The sequence below is a fragment of the Mesoplodon bidens genome (assembly GCF_964165515.1).
Source record: "Mesoplodon bidens genome assembly, chromosome: 20".
Taxonomy (NCBI): Eukaryota; Metazoa; Chordata; class Mammalia; order Artiodactyla; family Ziphiidae; genus Mesoplodon; species Mesoplodon bidens.
Window position 1 is genome coordinate 18,153,650 of NC_138181.1, and position 20,186 is coordinate 18,173,835.

Sequence of the window (20,186 nt, forward strand, 5' to 3'; positions counted from 1 at the left end):
GGCTTGGTTTTTTAAGTGGGCCAGAGTTTTATTATCATATATGGTCTAGCCATTGTCCATTTGTATATAAAGTCTCTCATTCATTAATAAGGAAGCTAACAGAATGGTAGAACTGATTCCACAAGGATGTGGTAAATTGGGATTTATAAAATCATTGGGGAAAGGATAAGATAAAAATAAATTGATAAAAAACTGGCTCATGTTTCTCAGGACAATGCAATTTTAAGCTTTGGGATTTTTTTTTTTTTTTTTTTTTGCAGTGGACGCCTGCTTCTCCTCATTACACCTCATCAGTTTTTTTACCAGTTAATCTCTGATTCTCCTGGGTTATAAAACCTTTGAGTCCTCATAAACCGTTATCCAAATGAAGCTACCTTTCCTGAGGGTGTCAGATGAACATCAAGTGAGTTTATTACAAAATCCTGTAGAAAGAAATCAATGTTAGAAAGACACACAATCGTCTTTTGGCTTTATTTCCAAATTTTGAATAAATATTTACGTATTATCTCATACAATCTTCACAACAGTCCAATGAAAGTAACGTATTGTGGTAGTACAATTATTATTCCCATTTCCCAGACTTGAAAACCAAAACGCAGGTTAAGTAACTTGAGGAGTAACCAGCACTAAGTAAACGACAGCTGTAGAATAGTTGAGCACTGGCTATGCGCAGCTTCAAGTTGGGGTGAGGAAAGGCCAGCCGCACGAAATTTGACACGCTTCAATACGTTGCAGGTCGTGGGCAAGGCCAATTATCTTTTCCGTCGTCTTATTTCTACCCCTTATGCAGCTTCTGAATCCGAAATCCTTTTCCAAGAGAGTTTACAGGGGGGGCGGTTGGGAGTTCAGAAACTGAACTTCACGTCAGGATTTGCCTTTGCTAGCTGTGCTGTCCCGAGCAAGTTATTTAGTTTCACTGGGCCTCTTGTTTCCTCAGTTGAAAAAGAGAGAGCTGGAACAACGTTCTTCGAAGTTTAGGTGATGGTGACTGGCATTTGATGTAAAGTCACAGGACATCTGATAGACAGTAACTTGAAAAATCTCGTCGCCATTTGGGTTAAACAGATCCCAGAGCACGCTGCAGGAGGATTTAGTAGCTTTACAGTTCTATTTCTGTGAAGGAAAGATTTCTTCCCTTTCAGCTGCGGCTACTTAACTCCCACTTAAGCCCCGCTCCAAACCACCCTCCCGTTGTCATAGAGACCAGGGACGCCCCAGCTCTGGATTCCCCTCCCCGGGCGGGGTACTTAAGGACGCATGCGCGTTCTCGCGGCCGAGGGGCCGCGGTGGCTGCCGGGACTGAGCTCCGAACCCGCGGATCAGGAAGTGGCGGGCGGAGCCCGGGGCCGAGTCGCTGTCTGAACCGCCGCCGCCGCCGCCAGTGCGGAGACCCCGACCTGGCGGGGTAGCGCTGAGCGTGCGTGCGGGCGAGCGGGGGCGCTGACGAAGAGCAGGAAGCGGCGGCCACGCGGGCGTGTGCGGCTGTAGAGGAGGAGGCTCTGGGAGGCGGCGGCCGGGCTCGTGGGGCGGCCCTCCTGGCTCAGGTAGGGGCTGCAGCAGCGGGGTGAGGGGCGCGGAGCCCCGGCCTGTTGTTCCTCCGGGCCGCCTCCGCCCGGGGGCGAGCGGGCCTCCCACCCCGCGGGAGGCTGGGGCCGCCGTTCCCGGCGCGAAACGCTGAAACCTGCTAACACCTTCTCGGGAGCATCGTCTTTTAGGCCGGAGGTTCATTGAGCAGAGTTTTGGGTTGGAAAGAGGGGAAATTCACATCGGAGAGCTGGTTGTGCCTCTTCCTGCCCCCCCCCCCCAGCCCAGCTTGCATTAGCAGCTGCCGTAGGAACCAGGTGTGTGGAGTTTGGGGAAACGGTGCCCAGCCACCTAAAGGCTGGGATGTAGGTGCTCCTTCCCGGACTGTTGTTTTCAGCTGCCTTTTGGAGACCTACTTTGGAATGATTCCTAAGCTTGAGTTATAATGGTTGTTTCCTGCAAAGCCTACAGACATTTCCCGAAACAAATAGCTGCGGTAACCTTTTTTCCGTCCACCTCTACGTTTCTGTCATTTAAGAGGTGAGCCAGTGTCTATTCTCAGCTTGCCGGCTATTCATAGCAGTGTTGGCACCTGCGAGGCGCAGGCGGGAAAGAAGCAAGAGAGGAAAGAGCAGAAAGGTTGAAAGAAGTCAAATGATAAAGTGGAAGGAATGTGGGCTTTGCAGCCAGATTTTCATTTAATTTTTGTCTTCTTATTGGGGGAACACATGGACTCTCTGAGTTGTGGTTTGTTTTTTGTTTTTTTGTTTTTTGTTAATGTCAGATGGGCAGGATGATGTGTCCTGTCTACAACACAGGTCAGTACATGTAAAGCTCTACAGATACTGCGTAGTCTTGGGAGGAAAAGATAGGCGGAGCATGTGATGGTGAAAGACCTTAAACCTGTTCTACGTGCCATTGAACTTGATCCGTAACCACATAGGTCGCCTTTGCTTGGGAGGCCTTTACCAGTATTTCAGGTCTGGAGTGAGGGGCACCTGATTTAGGAGTCAGGATATTCGTGTCCTGGCTCAGGTACTTTCAGCTGTGTGACCTTAACGATGCCTCTTCACTTCAGATTTCACGTATTAAAATAGAAATAACACGAAGTACCAGTTACCTTGTAGAGTTGTGAGGATCAAATGCTGTAAACATCAGGTCTTTGTAAACTGTAAGGCTTTTGTTTAAATCTGTGTTAAAATCATGGTTATAGCAGCCGGGGTTAGTTATCTGTCTTTACAAGGTGAAATAAACAGATAACAGATGTTTCCTGTTTTAGGCTTGTTGCCCTCACCTTATCACTGGGGAATTCTCCTTTCTTGTTCTGACACTCCTCCTCCCCAAGACTGCCTCCTGCCTTCCTCACCCCAGTGTTATCATTCGGTTCCTTCTTTTCAGATCCAACTCGAAATAATAGTACTGAAATAACATATATTTGTATAGCTTTACTATTTAATAAACCATTTTCACAAACATTTTCTCAGTTTATTCTTACAGTTGGGCTAGATGTACACAGCATTGGTAGTACCCTTATTTTACTTATGATAAAATTGGATTTAGGGAGGTCTAGTGGATTGCCCAGGTCATGCTGCTGTTAGGGATTAGAACTGAGGGAAGAAGGCAGGTCTTAGATTTGAGGTCCCGTGCCGGTGATTCTTCTTTCGTTCCTTAGTTGAAGTTTACTCTGATTATTTCTTATCAATGCTTTTATATATGTCTATATTTTAAATTTTATTGAAGCATAGTTGGCTTACGATGTTGTGTTTAATTTCTGCTGTACGGCACAGTGACTCAGGTATACTTATATATTCTTCATATTCTTTTCCATTATGGTTTATCTCAGGATATTGAATATTCTTTGTACTATACAGTGGGACCTTGTTGTTTATGCATCCTACATATAAATAGTTTGCATCTGCTAACCCAAACTCGCAGTCCTTCCCCCCCACCCCCACCCCGCTTGGCAACCACAAATCTGTTCTCTATATTTGTGAGTCTGTTTTTGTTTCGTAGATATGTTCATTTGTGTCATATTTTATTTTTATTTTTATTTATTTATTTTTTCTGTACGTGGGCCTCTCACTGTTGTGGCCTCTCCCGTTGCGGAGCACAGGCTCTGGACGCTCAGGTTCAGTAGCCATGGCTCACGGGCCCAGCCGCTCCGCGGCATGTGGGATCTTCCCGGACCGGGGCACGAACCTGTGTCCCCTGCATCAGCAGGCGGACTCTCAACCACTGCGCCACCAGGGAAGCCCTGTGTCATATTTTAGATGCCACATACAAGTGATAGCATATGGTATTGGTGTTTCTCTTTCTGACTTCGCTTAGTATGATAATCTCTAGGTCCATCCGTGTTGCTGCAAATGGCATTATTTCATTCTTTTTAATGGCTGAGTAATTATTCAATGCTTATATTTTTAACTTTTAGCATGCTAAGTCACGTTTTATTTATTCATTGCTTTTTAAAAAATAAATTTATTTATTTGATTTATTTATTTTTGGCTTCATTGGGTCTTTCGTTGCTGCGAGGGAGCTAGCTACTCTTCGTTGCGGTTTGCGGGCTTCTCATTGAGGTGGCTTCTCGTCGTGGCTCACGGGCTCTAGGCGCGCGGGCTTTGGTAGTTGTGGCTTGCGGGCTCTGGAGCACAGGCTCAGTAGTTGTGGCGCTCGGACTTAGTTGCTCTGCGGCATGTGGGATCTTCCCGGACCAGGGCTTGAACTCGAGTCCCCTGCATTGGCAGGCAGATTCTTAACCACTGCGCCACCAGGGAAGCCCAAACAGAAGACATTTAATAAAGGATTGTAAAACCATTAACAATGAGACTAGAGCAATTTAAAGATGTTCTTCTGTTCGTTACTCACTTAAATATTTGTTGAGCTACCCCACGCTTGAAGGCTTTCAAAGTATAAGAGTCTTTTTCCTCTGGGACTTTGCTTCCCAACTTATGAACACTAGTCTTAATAGTATAGAAATCATTTTCGTAGTCAGCTTGTGTACTTCTGAGAGTCTCCATGGGGTCCTAGGGAGAGTTCAGACAAGAGAGGAATGTTTTAAAATACTTGTTGAATGACCTGTGGCTTCCCTGGTTGTACTGAAGTTGCTTGGAATTGTAGAGTTTTAAAACTGGGAATAAACCCAAAGAGGTCTAGTCCCACCTCCTTCCAAATCAGGAATTTCCTGTAGATATTTCTAACACATATTAATCCAGCCTCTTCACTACTTATGAGAGTCCACCAGTTTTAAAATATACCTTTTAATTTATAAGCAATTCTGATGGTTCTCATTTGTTTGCAATGAGCCTAAATTTGTCTCCTAATTTCCACCCAGTAGTCCTGCTGTTGTTCCTAAAGCAGCATTGTCCAGTAGGAATACAGAGTGAGCTGCAAGTGTGAGCCACACATGTAATTTAAAATTTTCTAGTAGCCATAATTAAAAAAAAAAATAGGGGAAATTAATTTTAATATTTTACTTAACCCAGTATATCCAAACTATTATCACATTAGCATAATCAGTCTAAAATATTTCAGTAATTTAAAAAGTTCTTTTTGTTGTATTGAGTCTTTTAAATGCAGGTGTATTTTACACTTAGAGTACATCTCAACTCTAGCCCCATTTCAGGCGCTCAGTCAGCACTTCGGCCAGTGGCTGTTTGTCATATTGGACAGTGTAGTTCTAGAACTTTAGAGAATAATCCCATTTTTCTTTACTAGTGCCTAGCACAGTGCTTGGCATATAACAGGCACTAATTAAAGAATTTTTTGAGTGAATGAGTAAGTGAATAAATACAAGTGCTAGAGAACTAGTAATAAAAGGTAATTCTGTTTGGGAAGTAACTCTTGTTGAGACCTGTGGATTTGGCACATAGATTTGAGTGGCTGGAATCTGTATTAAAGAAACTTATTTTTATCTTTGCAGCATTATGGATCCAAGTCTCTTGAGAGAACGGGAGCTGTTCAAAAAACGAGCTCTTTCCACTCCGGTAGTAGAAAAACGTTCTGTATCTTCTGAGTCATCTTCATCAGCATCAAAGAAGAAGAAATCGAAGCTAGAACATGGAGGATCATCAGGCTCTAAACAAAATTCTGGTTAGTAGAATTGACTCTTTTTTTTTTTTTTTGCGGTACGCTGGCCTCTCACTGTTGTGGCCCCTCCCGTTGCGGAGCACAGGCTCCGTACACGCAGGCTCAGCGGCCATGGCTCACGGGCCCAGCCGCTCCGCGGCACGTGGGATCTTCCTGGATCGGGGCACGAACCCGTGTCCCCTGCATTGGCAGGCGGACTCTCAAACGCTGTGCCACCAGGGAAGCCCTGACTCTTTAGGACTGTTCAGCTTTTATTTTTCGGGAAACCATTTAGTTCATTTTTCAGTTCATCATTCATATTGTTTGTTAGGGACTTTGTTAAGGATAAGGGATGGGATGATGAGAATTTTTTGCTCTTAAGATGTTAATAGTTTTGTAGTTAGAATTTAGGTTATTATCTTTAAGAAAAAAACAAAACACTTCACTGAGGTTTAATTTATGTACTGTACCGTTCACTCGTTTTAAGGGTATAATTCAAAGATTTTTAGTAAGTTTATAGAGTTGTGGAACAACTATTACTACAATTGAATTTTTGTTCCCACCTCAGCCTCTGATAATTAATAATCTACTTCTTTCTCTATATATTTGCCTTTTCTGGACATTTCATATAATTGGAATTGTACAGTATGTGTTCTTCGGTATGTGGCTTCTTTTACCTGGCATCTGTTGAGATGATAATATTGTTCTTGTTCTTTGTTAATATGATATATTACATTAACGGATTTTCAGATGTTAAACCAACCTTGCATTCTTGGAATAAATCCTACTTGGTCATGGCGTGTAATCCTTTGTTGTGGGATTCAGTTTGCTGACATTTTGCCCAGGATTTATCCATGTTGTAGTATGTATCAGTATTTCATTCCATTTTATGCTGAAGAGTATTCCATTGTATGATATATACCACAATTTGTTTATCTGTTTACCAGTTAATGGACATTTGGATTATTTCCACTTTTTGGCTATTATGAATAGTGCTGCTGGGAACATTCACGTACAAGTCTTTGTATGGATGTGTATTTTTTTCCTCTTGGATAGAATTCCACTTAAGAGTGGAATTTCTTGGTCATGTGGTGAATTTATGTTTAATTTTTTAAGAAACTACCAAAATGGCTGCACCATTTTACATTTTCACCATCAGTGCATGTGGGTTCCATTTTTTTTTCTTATTCTTGCCAGCACTTGTTATTCCTTGTCATTTTGATTATAGCCATTCTGGTGAGTGTGAGGTGGTATCATTGTGGCTTTAATGTGCAGTACCCTAATGACTGATTATGTTGAACATCATGTGTTATTGATCATGTGTCTTTTGGTGAAATGTCTATTCAAAGTTTTTTGCCCATTTGAAAAAATTGGGTTGTCTTCTTCCTACTGATTTGTAAGAGTTCTTTATATATTCTGGGTATAGTTTCTTGATCCAATATCACATGTGTTCTTGGTGTCATATTTAAGAAATCTTTGCCTAACCCAAGGTCATAAAAAATTCCTCCTGTGTTTTCTTCTAAGAGTTTTATAGTTTTAGCTCTTAGATTTAGGTCTGTGATATGTTTGAGTTGATTTTTTAATGTATGGTTTAACATAAGGGTGTAAATTCATCTTTTTGTGTGTGGTTATTCAGTTGTCCCTGCACCATTTCTTGAAAAAACTTTCTTTTCCCCATTGACTTGCATTGGCATCATTGTTGAATATCAATTGACTACAAGTGAGAGTTTTTTCTGGAATCTAAATTAGGTTCCGTTGACTCATATCTCTGTCCTTATGCCAGTACGATATTCTCTTGATTGCTGTAGCATTCTAGTGGCGTTTTGAAATTGGGAAGTGTGGAAGTAAGTATTTCAGTTATGTTCTTTTTTTCAAAGTTGTTCTGGTTTTTCTTGGAGCCTTTGCATTTCCATATAAATTTTAGGATCAGCTTGTCAGGTCTCATCTGTAAAAGAGCCAGCTGTGATTTTGATAGGGATTGCATTGAGAATTGCTATCTTAACAATATTAAGTCTTTCAGTCAATTAACATGGCTATCTTTCCTTTTTTTTAGGTTTCTAATTTCTTTCAACAATGTTTTGTAGTTTTTAATGTATGTCTTGCTTTGTTAAATTCTAAATATTTTATTCTTTTTGATATTGTGAATGAAATTGTTTTCTTAATTTGATATTTGGATTGTTAATTGCTAGTATATGGAAACACAGTAGATTTTTGTACACTGATCTCAAACTCTGCAACCTTGCTGAACTCATTATTTCTAGTTTTTTGTGTGGGTTTTTTAGGATTATCTATATGTAAAATTTTGTAATCTGTGAACAAGAACAGTTTTACTTCACCTTGCCAATATGAATGCCTTTTCTTTCTTTTTCTTGACTGTTAGTATTTGGCTAGTAATAGAAGTAGTGAGTGTGAATATCTTTCGCTTGTTCCTATCTTAGGAACATTCAGTCTTTCACTATTATGTATGTTAGCTGCAGGGTTTTTGTAGGTGCCCTTTATCAGGAGTTCCCTCTATTTTTAGTTTGTTGAGAGCTTTTAATATAAATGGGTAGTGGATGTTGTTAAATGCTTTTTCTGCATCTATTGAGGTAATCATGTTTGTTCTTGTTTTTTATTAATATGGTATATTACATTAATTTGTTTTCAGATGTTAAACCAACCTTATATTCTTGGAATAAATCCTACTTGGTCATGGTGTGTAATCCTTTTTATTTGTTGTGGGGTTCATTTTGCTGAATAATCTACTTCTGTAATATTTGTACAGAATTTTTGCTGATATTTTGTACAGGATTTTTGTATCTGTACTCGTGAGGAATATGGTCTGTAGTTTTCTTCTCTTGTGCTTATTGGGGTATTTCTGGCCTCAAACGATTTGTGAAGTATTTCCTTTTCCTCTGTTTTCTGGAAAGGTTTGTGAAGGTTTGATATAAATTTCTCCATAAATATTTGATAGAATTCACTAGGGAAGCCATTTGGGCCTGAGCTTTCCTTTGTGGGATGCTCTTGGTTGAAATTTCTTCCTATAGATCTATTCAGATTTTCTATTTCTTCTTGAGTTAATTTGGTAGTTTGTCTTTTTAGGGGTTTGTCCATGTCGTCATCTACATTGTCCAGAGTTTTTTAGAGTATTCGCTTTTGATTTCTAAAGGTCAATAGTGATATCCCTCCCTTCTTTCATTTCTAATTTTAGGAATTTTTTGTTTATTTGTTTTTGTTTTGTTTTTTGGTTAGTCCAGTTTAAAGCTTTGTCAATTTTGTTGATCTTTAAAAAAAACAACTCTTTGTTTCACTGATTTATCTGTTTTTCTGGTTTTTAAAAATTTCATTTATTTCCACTTCAGCATTTATTATTTCCTTCCTTCTGCTTATTTTGGGTTTAGTTTACTCTTAGGCTGTTATCTTTTATACAGCTAGGTCAGCGCAACTTAATTCACAACAGAAATTATTTACCTCCTTCAGAGTGTAGCAGTGTAATCTTTATTGATGTCATCTTGTTAGATGTTCTTCAAGCTGTTTTACTGATGTTAAAGCACAGCCAGTCTTTCTATCAAAGGAGGTTTATCATTCTTGTTAGCACGTGCATTAGGTTTGATTATCTCTCATTACAATGAAATTTACATGAATTCATAATAAAATTTTACAAATTGTTTTAAACATTAACAGAGACCTGCTCTTAGACCTGGTCTCTTTGATATACTTAAGAATATCTTTGCTCCAAAATCTCAGTGGCTTAAAACAACAAAGGTTTGTTTCTCTTTCATACCACATGTTTATCATGTGTTGGCAGGGGTCTTAGCTCATTACAGTCACTTAAGGACCCAAGCTGATAGAGCAGCTGATATTTCAAATGTTGTTGGTTTTGTTTCAATGCCCGAGGGAAAGAGGACTCTGGAAGATCTTGCCTGGCAGTTAAATGCTGTGGTCTGGAGGTGATACACATCAATTCCTCTCACAGCTCATTAGCCAGAGCTAGTCACAGGGCTGTACCCATCCAGTTCCATGTGCTCAGAAAGAGGGGAGCTGGAAATACTGGGTGTAAACACTAAAGACTACCATACCACCCTAGCTCGGGGCCACTACCATTGGATTGCCCGGTCAGTTGCTTGTCAGGTGTCCTGGTTTAGCTTCCCTACTGGCCATTCTCTGTACAACAGTCAGTGATTTTTCTAATCATGAATCTGATGATGTCATTCTCTGCTTAAGGCTGATCATTGCTTTTCAGACAAAGCCCACCTTTTCCTGCAGCCTACATGCTGTACTTGATCTTGTCCCCCTTATCTTTTGTGCCCATATCTCACTTTTCTCCTTGTATTCTGTCCTAATGCTACTGGCTTGTTGCTCCTCTAACATGCTTCACTGTCTTCCCTCTTGGCCTTTGCTCATATTATTTCCTCTTCCTGGAACGTTCTTTCTTACCTCCTTCCCTCTTTCCTTTGGTTAACTCCTATTCCTCTTCTAGGTTTCAGCTTTAAAGTCATTCCCACTTTCCAATTTGTGCTTATTGCTTAGCCTTTGAATTCCCAGAGTACTCCATTTCTGACAAAGCTATTGTGTGCCACTGTAATTGCATGATTACTTGTTTGCCACTGTAACCTAATCCCTCACACATGGAAGCACTCAGTACATATTTGTTTAATGGCTAAATAGATTACAGGGTAGGGTAGGGAAAAGGTAGCGTATGTTATCAAAAAATCTAGTTATTAAAGGACCTGTATGCTTCCCATCTATGGCAAGGACCCCAAAGTTTTCCATTTATGAAAATGTGGTTTTAACAAGTGCTCAGAGTGGCTCTTGGTTACCAGAATATTTTGTATACCTAAGTTCCACAAGTCCTTTGAAAGTTGGTTACGTTATTTGTGTTTGTTTCTAACGTTAAAAGAAAAATATAAAAACATTGTGTGGAAAAGCGATTTCAGACTGGCATGTAGGGCCCTCTAAGTTGAAAATGACAGATACTTATTTTTCACTTCCCATATCAAGTATTTTCTGTTTTGCCATAATTTTCAGTTGCTTCTTAATGTTGATGAGACACATTTAGTTAAGTGCCGTTACTTCCAATTATTTTATTTTGAGTAATGCTATTGTAAACAAAGTCTTTGTATCTTCAGTTTTTTCTTTTGAAGTAATTTCTCAGAATAAATTTCCAGGAGTGACATTTCTGGTCTAAGGGCAGTTATAGTGTAGTGGTTAAAAGCATATTTTGGTTTGTTCATGGTTAGTAGCAAAATAGTGTCAGGGTTATAAAATATAATACTGTAAAGCCTTTGGCATTCCAAGAAATAAGATTGCCATATTTCTTAACAGGTGTTAAGTGGTCCTAGCTTTTGACTTGCTCTTGACTTTTTTGGCAGTCTTTTTTTTTTTTGGCCACACTGCGCAGCTTTCGGGATCTTAATTCCCGGACCAGGGATTGAACCCAGGTCCCGGCAGTGAAATCGTCCAGTCCTAACTACTGAACTGCCAGGGAGTTACCTGGCAGTCTTTTTGCATTGGGTATCTTAGTCCTTGGGAGTGTGAATGCGAGAGGCATAATGAAAGAACAAGTTCAAGAAATGCAATTTAGGGGGGTATGCTAGGAAGTTTTAGTTTGAAAACAGCTCATCTTATACCATGTATTTCTTACTAAACAGGTCAGTTTTATGAAAAGTTTATGCACGTGTCCTTGTGACCTTGCTGAGTATTTTGAGTCTTTTTTTTCTACACTAATCCTACATAAAACTTAAATCTTTAAAAATGTTTAAGTTGTCTTCAATAAACTAGAAAGTATTGCTTCTTAGTAAGTAGGGACAATGTATAAGTGGGAATACTTTACTTTGGATTTAGACAAGTATTTTAAGTAGCATTTTAATTACCAAAATATATGAAGGATAGTACTCTGTTTTTTAGTTCACATGGTTTGTTTAGGTATGTTATTTTGGGATCATAAGCCTTTCTTTTGGTTTCCAGTTTGCTTTTTAATGCCTAGTATTGAGTTCTAGGAATCTTTTCACTAGTTTTTGAAGTGTTATTTTAAATAAATTGGTAAATTATTCACATTTGTGAAAGTTTTACTGTATATTTAATGAAATCGATACACACACAAAGTGCATATTTAACTTGTTTTTCCCTTCTAGTAGAAATCTTTTAATTATTCATAGTCAGTTTTGTAATAATAGTTGACCTCTGAAATTTTTCTTTTTTTCTCAGTAACTGACAGCTGTTTTCAGAGCTTTTGTTCATCTTATGTAGAGTACTAGACCACTTCAGTTTCACGTTTTCTGATGTTGTCCATCATACTTCTAAGAGGGTTCGGTTCATTTTTCAAGTCTTTCACAGTTTTGTTTTTTACACAGCAGCAGCAGTCAAGCACTTCATAAAGGAAAGCCAGCACCACTAAAGATACCACTGTAAATATAAATAAAAGCAGAATGACAAAGCAGGCAGTGTTCCAGTTATCATGGAAAGGGTAAATTTTTTGAACTTGAAAACCAAGGTACTGATAAACAGATGTAGTTGTTTCATTCCAGAGGCTGGAGGTCTGGGAGGCCATTCTTAGAGATTCCACTTCTTATATCGCTCGTTTGAATCTGTAGAAAGGTAGAAAATGAATATATGTAACCAAACTCTACAGATTGGTCAATTCAAATGTCAGTTTCTAAGATTTGTTAGTAAATTTATATAGGCTGCATGAGTCTTCCTTATTTTCTGTCAGAATTAATGCCTGAATGGTATTCTTGAATTTTTTTTGATATCTATGCAGTGTACTCTGTAAACCATACTATGTATTTTTTAATGTATATCATTTGTTAGACAAATATTTATGATCAAGATTCATATACAGAAATTAACTGCTAATGGAGGGAGAAAAAAAGGCAGCTGAATTGGTTTAAAATTTGATTAAAGCAGTGGTCAGAGAGCTGTTATCTACAAAAAAAATCTTAGCATTTTAAAGTTGTGCTCTTCAAACTGTCCGCAGAAGAGCTTTTCCCATTCCCCTCGTGCATCCTTCTCACCTTCTTGGATCAGTGTATTTCTGTCTATTTCCACTCCTTTAAACTTCCAGGACAGGTGATCTGAATCAGGAAATAATGGCTGAGTGAAAATTAGTAGAGAAAGAAAAGCCAAATGACAGTTTTCAGAATAAGTATAAAACAGTTTTCGATTAAAGTTGCCTATGAAGAGACCTTAATCTTAGGATTCTTTTTGGTTATGTATATGATAGTCTTAAATGTTTCATAATACCTAAATGACCTATGGACAGGAATATTAAAAAAAACAGGCAAATTCAGCATCCCAAAGGTGTGTATTATTAAATTATTATTCCATCTCACAAAATTAGCCAGTGAGTTAAAGTTTCACTGTTCTCGCATTAAGCTTTGCTCTTGTTGACCTGATACTTGTTGGGCCTTAAGTGGGACTGTAAGGATTGGAGATCTGATATTAAACATAATAAATGACTTTATTATCGTAATCATTCAAAAACAGCTTTTTAAGGGGACTTCCCTGGTGGTCCAGTGGTAAAGAATCCACCTTCCAATGTAGGCGACGCGGGTTCGATCTCTGGTTGGGGAGCTAAGATTCCCACATGCCACAGGGCTACTGAGCCTGCGTGTCTCAACTACTGAGCCCACGCACCTCAACTAGAGAGCCCACGTGCCACAAACTGCAGAGCCCACGTGCTCTGGAGCCTGCATGCCCAACTAGAGAGAGAAAGCCTGGACGCCACAACTAGAGAGAAGCCCACATGCCGCAATGAAGATCCCGCGTGCCGCAACCAAGACCTGACCCAGTCAAAAATAAATAAACAAAAACCCCAAAAATATCTCGGGCTTTTTGAAAAAATTATAAAATACCTCTGTATACCGAGAAGCTTTTGAAATGAGAGGAAAATACCCCATAGTTCCACTTCCCTAATTCAGCGACTGTTGTCAGTTTGTGTGCTTGTTTTTATGAAAGAAATGAACTATTTTGTGTGATTTTTTTGCTACATAGTTGTAAATAGACTTTCATTCTTGTAAACAAATGTTTATTGATTACTTACTGTGTAACAAATCCTTTTTTTTTTTTTTTTTTTTTTTTTTTTTTTGCGGTATGCGGGGCTCTCACTGTTGTGGCCTCTCCCTTTGCGGAGCACAGGCTCCGGACACACAGGCTCAGCGGCCATGGCTCACAGGCCTAGCTGCTCCGCGGCATGTGGGATCTTCCCAGACCGGGGCACGAACCCGTGTCCCCTGCATCGGCAGGCGGACTCTCAGCCACTGCGCCACCAGGGAAGCCCAACAAATCCTTTTTTAAAAAATATTTATTTATTTATTTGGCTGTGCTGGGTCTCAGTTGTAGCATGTGGGATTTTTGTTGGGTACACGGGATCTTTAGTTGTGGCATGCAGGGTCTTTAGTTGCGGCATGCGGGATCTTTAGTTGTAGCACATGGGATCTTTTAGTTGCGGCATGTGGGCTCTTAGTTGCAGCATGTGGGATCTAGTTCCCTGACCAGGGATTGAACCCGGGCCCCCTGCATTGGGAGTGTGGAGTCTTCACTGCTGGACCACCCAACAAATACTTTTCTAAGTGCTGGAGATAACTTGTGTGTGAGAGTATGTTGCATTTATAGAAAATTTCAAGGTAGTACAGAAGTATAAGAGTAGGTGGGAAAAAATAAAAAAGAAGTATAAGAGTACAATAAACACCCATGTGCTTATAACACAGCTTCATTGATCAATTCTTGGCCAGTCTGTATCTCTGCTCACTTCCATTCCATGGATTATTTTGAGGCAAATCCCAGACATCATGTCACTTCATCTAGGAATATTTCAGTATATATCTCTTAAAACGTGAGGACTCTGTCTTTAAATATAACCACAATATCATTTTCACACCAAAAAAGATTAAAAACTGACTTAAAACCCCCAAACATAACAATATAATTCCTTAGATTTGTTTCCTTTATAATTGTAAAACTTTGGGGTTAATAAACTAATATTTTCTAAGGTTTTTTTTCTTTTTTCTTTAAATCTGATTTGCGTGGCGGATCATCTCACTTCTTTGGATGGACTTGGTTCCTTCCTTTTTTCCTTCATATATTTTGAAGGTTAAATTGATGATCTGAGGCCAAAAGTAAAGGCTTAAATTCATTTTTTCTTGTTGGATTTAAGAATCCATTTATGGTGCTTGGTCACCTTTCATCTTGAAATGAGGGACAAGAGACTAATGGACAGTAATTGAATTAATTGCTTCTGTTCTGGGACGTACAAAAATGCATTGTCTGGAACACAGGTATTTGAGTAACTTCCCATTACATTACAGTATTTCAAACTATGTCAAGAGACCCAGCCTTTCAAAGTTACTCTTTTTTTTTTTTTTTTTTTGCGGTACGCGGGCCTCTTACTGTTTTGGCCTCTCCTGTTGCGGAGCACAGGCTCCGGACACACAGGCTCAGCGGCCATGGCTCACGGGCCCAGCCGGTCCGCGGCATGTGGGATCTTCCCGGACCGGGTCACGAACCCGTGTCCCCTGCATCGGCAGACGGACTCTCAACCACTGCGCCACCAGGGAAAGCCCTGAAAGTTACTCTTTTATCTTTTGAATTTTTCTCTTCCAAGCACACCCTTACAGAAAGCAGGCTGCTGCGTTGTACAGCTCTGGGGAGCACCAGTCATGTTTTGTTGTGGAGTGGGTGCCATTCAGGTAGAATACAGTGTAAGTTGGGGTTGTGCAGTATGGAGTCCTGATAGGCTACCCCTCCACCTCTGTGTTGTTGCTGCCTCTGAACTTAACCACCTTTTACACAAATAGTCAAGTAACCTATAGAAACTAACTCAAACGGTGACAAAAGTTAAGTCCTTTTTGATCCAGCCTTGCTGATAGTGTCATGAATGCATGTGCACAGACACACAAATGCCTGAAAAATGTTCAGCTTTGGAACTCCTTTAGGATTTTTAGCACTGCTAAAATGCAGACATTCCTGGGAGGGGTAACAATTGTTACAATTATTTTTGTTACAATTGTTTTTACTTTGTTACAATTATTTTTACTTCAGTGTGAATGAGTTTCAGGTGCTTTTTAAAAAGCAGAGCTAATAGAGGAGAGGGAGAGGAAGAAGATTAGGACCTTGGTGAAATGGGGGATTGTGCGACTTATGTGGGTAGGTAAAGAACAGGAAGAATTGCTTGAGGGTCTGTCTAATAATGTTACCTTGGCTAACCTAGCCCTCTTCAGCACTGATGACAGTATTCCTTAGACTTTCTGTTAAGGCCTTTCAGGTTGATTCCTTTTTAAAATTTGGGAATTTCTTTTGAAGATTTCTCTGGCATTAGAACTGACTGCAGGGGAAACAATGGTAGGGGAGGGAGGAGAGAGTAGAGTGAGGTAATTTCTACATTATGCCTCTGAAATTTATCTACCCTATTAATTAACGTTAATTTAAACTGCTTTTTCATGATTGATATCAAAAATATCATTATAGCAATTTAAAATAAAAATTAAAAGCATCACCTATGGGCTTCCCTGGTGGTGCAGTGGTTAAGAATCTGCCTGCCAGTGCAGGGGACACGGGTTCAAGCCCTGGTCCGGGAAGATCCCACATGCCGCAGAGCAACTAAGCCTGTGCGCCACAACTACTGAGCCTGCGCTCTAGAGCCCATGTGCCACAACTACTGAAGCCCGTGTGCCTAGAGCCCGTGCTCCACAACAAGAGAAGCCACCGCAGTGAGAAGCCCCCGCACTGCAACAAACAGTAGCCCCCACTCGCTGCAAATAGAGAAAGCCCGTGCGCAGCAACGAAGACCCAACACAGCCAAAAATAATAAATTAATTAATTAATTTTAAAAAATGCATCACCTATAATCTTATCTCTGTAACATATCAAACTTGTAATTTTTTTCTTTTATCCTAGACATTGGCTGTATAAATCTGTAACTCATACCTGGTTGAAATTATACTGAATTTATTACTTTGTATTTTAATTTATTATGAGCAGGCCTTTTTATTTTTATTTTAATATTTATTTCATTGTTATTTTTATTTTTGGCTGTGTCGTGTCTTTGTTGTGGCACGTGGGCTTCTCTCTAGTTGTGGTGTTTGGGTTTTCTCTTGTTGAGGTGCGCGGGCTCAGTAGTTGTGGCATGCGGGATTAGTTGCCCCGCGGCATGTGGGATCTTAGTTCCCCAACCAGGGATCGAACCTGCGTCCCCTGCATTGGAAGGCAGATTCTTTACCACTGGGCCACCAGGGAAGTCCCATGAGTAGGCCTTTTTAAATTTGTGGTGACTTCTTAAGACTGGGGAGAAATTGTAAAGACTAATAATGTAATCAAAATAAAATTTTAGAATGATTAGAAAGTTGGCTTAAGGAACTTTTATATTCTATTTATTTTTGAGGTACAAGTGAACTGCTTAAAAAATTTTCAGGTCCCCTTGCTCCTAAAAAGAATAGAGCGAGAGGGAGGGAGGGGGAGAGATGGGAAGGGAGAGATAAGGGGAGGCAAGAAGCGGGGCAGGCAGACAGACACACAACTAAACTCACTTACTTTGAAGTTAACTTGTACCCATCAATGAACTATTCTTCTGGTTAAATTAATGTAGTATACTCACACAGTCGGATGTTAAGCATGAATGGGGTGACTGTAGTGACATGGAAAGATTTCTAGGATATGTTGTTAAGTAAACAAAGTGCAGGACAGTGTATAGGGGAAAAAGGGAAATCATATATATTTTTAGTTGCTTGTATCTGCACAAAAATCTTGGGGATATACAGAAATTAATAACAATGATTACTTGTGGGGTTGGTTCGAGAGTAGAGTTGGGAGACCGGGATGTGTGTGAGACTTGTCAAGACGTACCTTGTTATATTCCTTTGGTTCTTGAACCATTTGAGGGTATTATTTATTCAAACCCAGAAGTCTTCCTTGCCTTTGGTTTTTAATAATCCATTGTGTTTGGATTACTTCTAAAAAATTAGGATTAGTAAATCGTGACTTTGGTTAGACTGTGTACTTTATCCACACACAGATATGCTTATGATAATTATACTTGCCATAGTGACTGGTTAGCAGTATGTGCCATTTCCAAGGGTACTTGTAAGTTAGGAGCATCTAAGCAGTTTTCAGAAAGAGTATATATACATGTCAGGTTTATGTTGTGAATGATGACAGTTTGCCATTTGTGAGTGTGTTGATAACTGATGAGCATCTCAAAACATTCACTTTTTAGTTAGCTTCTGGACATATCTGGAGAAAGTAAACCCTGTAATATAGATTCATTTTCCACCTTAAATTTAATGTGGTTTATTCTTTCAGAGTACGGTAGAGCTCTAATAATTTTGTGTGTTAAGTTTAGGATAAAATCTAAGTCTTGCTTTGATGAATTAGACATAATTAGATACGTAGAAAGACATTTATCATTAGGATTTTCTTGTATTTTGAGGCTAATTTTGAAATCAAAATGTAAATTTATGTGAAGCAAATGCTGTACCATGCCTTACGAAAAGTGAGAGCAAACAGTAAAACGTAGGAACAGTCTCTTATATATATAATTTTTAGTTTATTATTATTTTCTAATATTTCTATTTTCTATTTTCTATTCCCATCATCTATTTTTCCTCCCATTTTAAAAGGCCCTAGTGAAATATTTACAGGGATAGGACTTGGAACTGTTCTGGAACCTTGAATTGCCAGATCAGAATAAAATAATGCTTTTGCTCTATTTGTGGAAAAAGGCCTTGAATTGAATTCTCTAGTGCATTTAAGCATATCACTTTGAAATATGATCAGTTAATCGTAATAGCCTTTATATGTAGAACAACGCACCCAATGCTGGAACTCTCTGGCTTAGGCCATGTCTTTAGTTAGTTTGGCTAAAGAGCAATGAGCCTCCATCTGTACTAACTATAGATATATTGCCGGTAAAATGTAGGCTGATTATAATGTTTAAAAAATGTGGGTGGTAGGAGTTTTTGTCTACAGTTTACCTGAAATTTGAGTTATGAGTTAACTGTTTTATTTGACAAAGCTATTTTTATTTGATCTGAGACCTTTTTTTGAGCTCCCATACTTCGTATAGCAAGCAGGAATGTTTTCTAGGCAATTGACCACATTGTACTGAACCTGGAGAGATCTAATATCTTCTTACAGCAGCCTTTGGGCTTTGTAAGGGATACTTTGCTCATGCAAGCAGAACACTGGTTAAGAAACAGAAGGAATAAAAATTACGAAAAAAAAAACCCTTTAAAATTTAAAATAGACTTACCAGCAAAGAAAAGGACAGAAGTTGGATCTTTAGGTCAGTATATATAGGTAATATCCTGGAACTCTAGCATTTACTAAATAATTATTTTTTCATGCTTTAATATTGTAGAATTAGAAATTCGGTCAGCAGTTGAATAGTAATTTTTAGTAGGCATGAATGATTGCTGTTAGCTACGAAAGTAATCTTATTACCTTGAAAGGTACCCTCCTTCCTCCCATAACCAATTCTTCTTAGAGCATATTTTTATTTTAAAATTTAGTTTATCAAAACGACTTACTGTGTATTTATTTTAAGTTCGGTTTAAGAATAACTTTAACATTATATAGAAATACTGTGATAAATGTATATTTTTGTGGCGTATAAAAAAAGAAACACTGCTTAAGAAGGTTTTTATTTAATAGCATGATTTGTATGTTATAGTGATAGAGACTTTAAAATTTGACTGTAGGGAATTATTTTAATGAAAATGTATGAAAGTCTAAAGCTCTATAAATGGTCTCTGGTTACAGTATAATGCAGCCTACGTAATGGTACCTTTATGGTCCTTTTATTTTTATATAAAAATCACAATGTGATAATTTATTGGCATTCTCTGCATCTACACTCAAAGTCAAATAAAATTTTGAATTATTTTCTCATATTCCTTAAAATACAGCAAACTTTCTTATAAATAACTGCTTTAAATTTGCACATATAATCAGAAAGCTTTAGTCCCGGATTTGCTTTTAGTCTAGATTTTTCTTTAAGAAAAATCCTTTGTTAAGACAAACCAAACCGCTGAAATGAAATAGCTCGGAGAAAATGAAATTTGCAAGTAACCTCTTAACATCACATGCATATGGCTTACTCTAAGGTCTGGATATAGATTAGGTTCGTAGAAAATGTAATGATTTTCTGTTAAGGCACAGATGGTAAGGGTGCTTATCAAATAGCAAAGATAGTCTTCATATTTTCATAATAAAATCCTACCAAACAATGAAATGAATACATTTTTTTGGGTCTTTAGTAGGAACAAAGCTTTCTGCTTCGTTTTTATGGTAAAATATTTATATTGTATCATAAGGACATGTATTATTAAATGAAAAGATCGTATAACCTACCTCTTGTCTGAAAGGCTGCAGTTGAAGCGATGGTATCCGTCTGTTTGTAATGCAGTCTAGTGCACAGCCAAGATGGAGCTGTGCTTCTATTGGTTGAACCACAGTGCAGCTGACAGTTTCCTTTACGTGCATTTGCATTAAGTCCTGCCACCCTAGGAGTAAATCATTCATAAATTTGAATAGAGCCGTCTGCGTTCTCAACTGTCACCCCTTAATTTGGCCTTATTTTTTTGTCTTTAAGCTAAATTTCTGCACAGGAATTTGTGAGTTAGTAACAA

General features: G+C 38.8%; 2 protein-coding genes across 2 annotated transcripts in view; one reads left to right on the plus strand and one right to left on the minus strand.

Moving 5' to 3' along the window:
* The first annotated feature begins 1,306 nt into the window (after positions 1-1,306).
* Positions 1,307-20,186, plus strand: part of GTF2E2 (general transcription factor IIE subunit 2) — a 69,715-nt gene continuing 50,835 nt past the window's right edge. Inside the window, exons 1-2 of the mRNA XM_081221213.1 lie at positions 1,307-1,544; positions 5,441-5,610. Of these exons, the coding sequence (XP_081077339.1) occupies positions 5,445-5,610 (166 nt within the window). The 5' untranslated portion in view covers positions 1,307-1,544; positions 5,441-5,444. The remainder of the gene's footprint in view (positions 1,545-5,440; positions 5,611-20,186) is intronic.
* Positions 11,776-12,115, minus strand: SMIM18 (small integral membrane protein 18; the record flags this gene model as incomplete). Its single annotated transcript, XM_081221024.1, has 1 exon — positions 11,776-12,115. The coding sequence occupies one exon, from the start codon at positions 12,113-12,115 to the stop codon at positions 11,819-11,821; it is 297 nt and encodes a 98-aa protein (XP_081077150.1). The 3' UTR covers positions 11,776-11,818.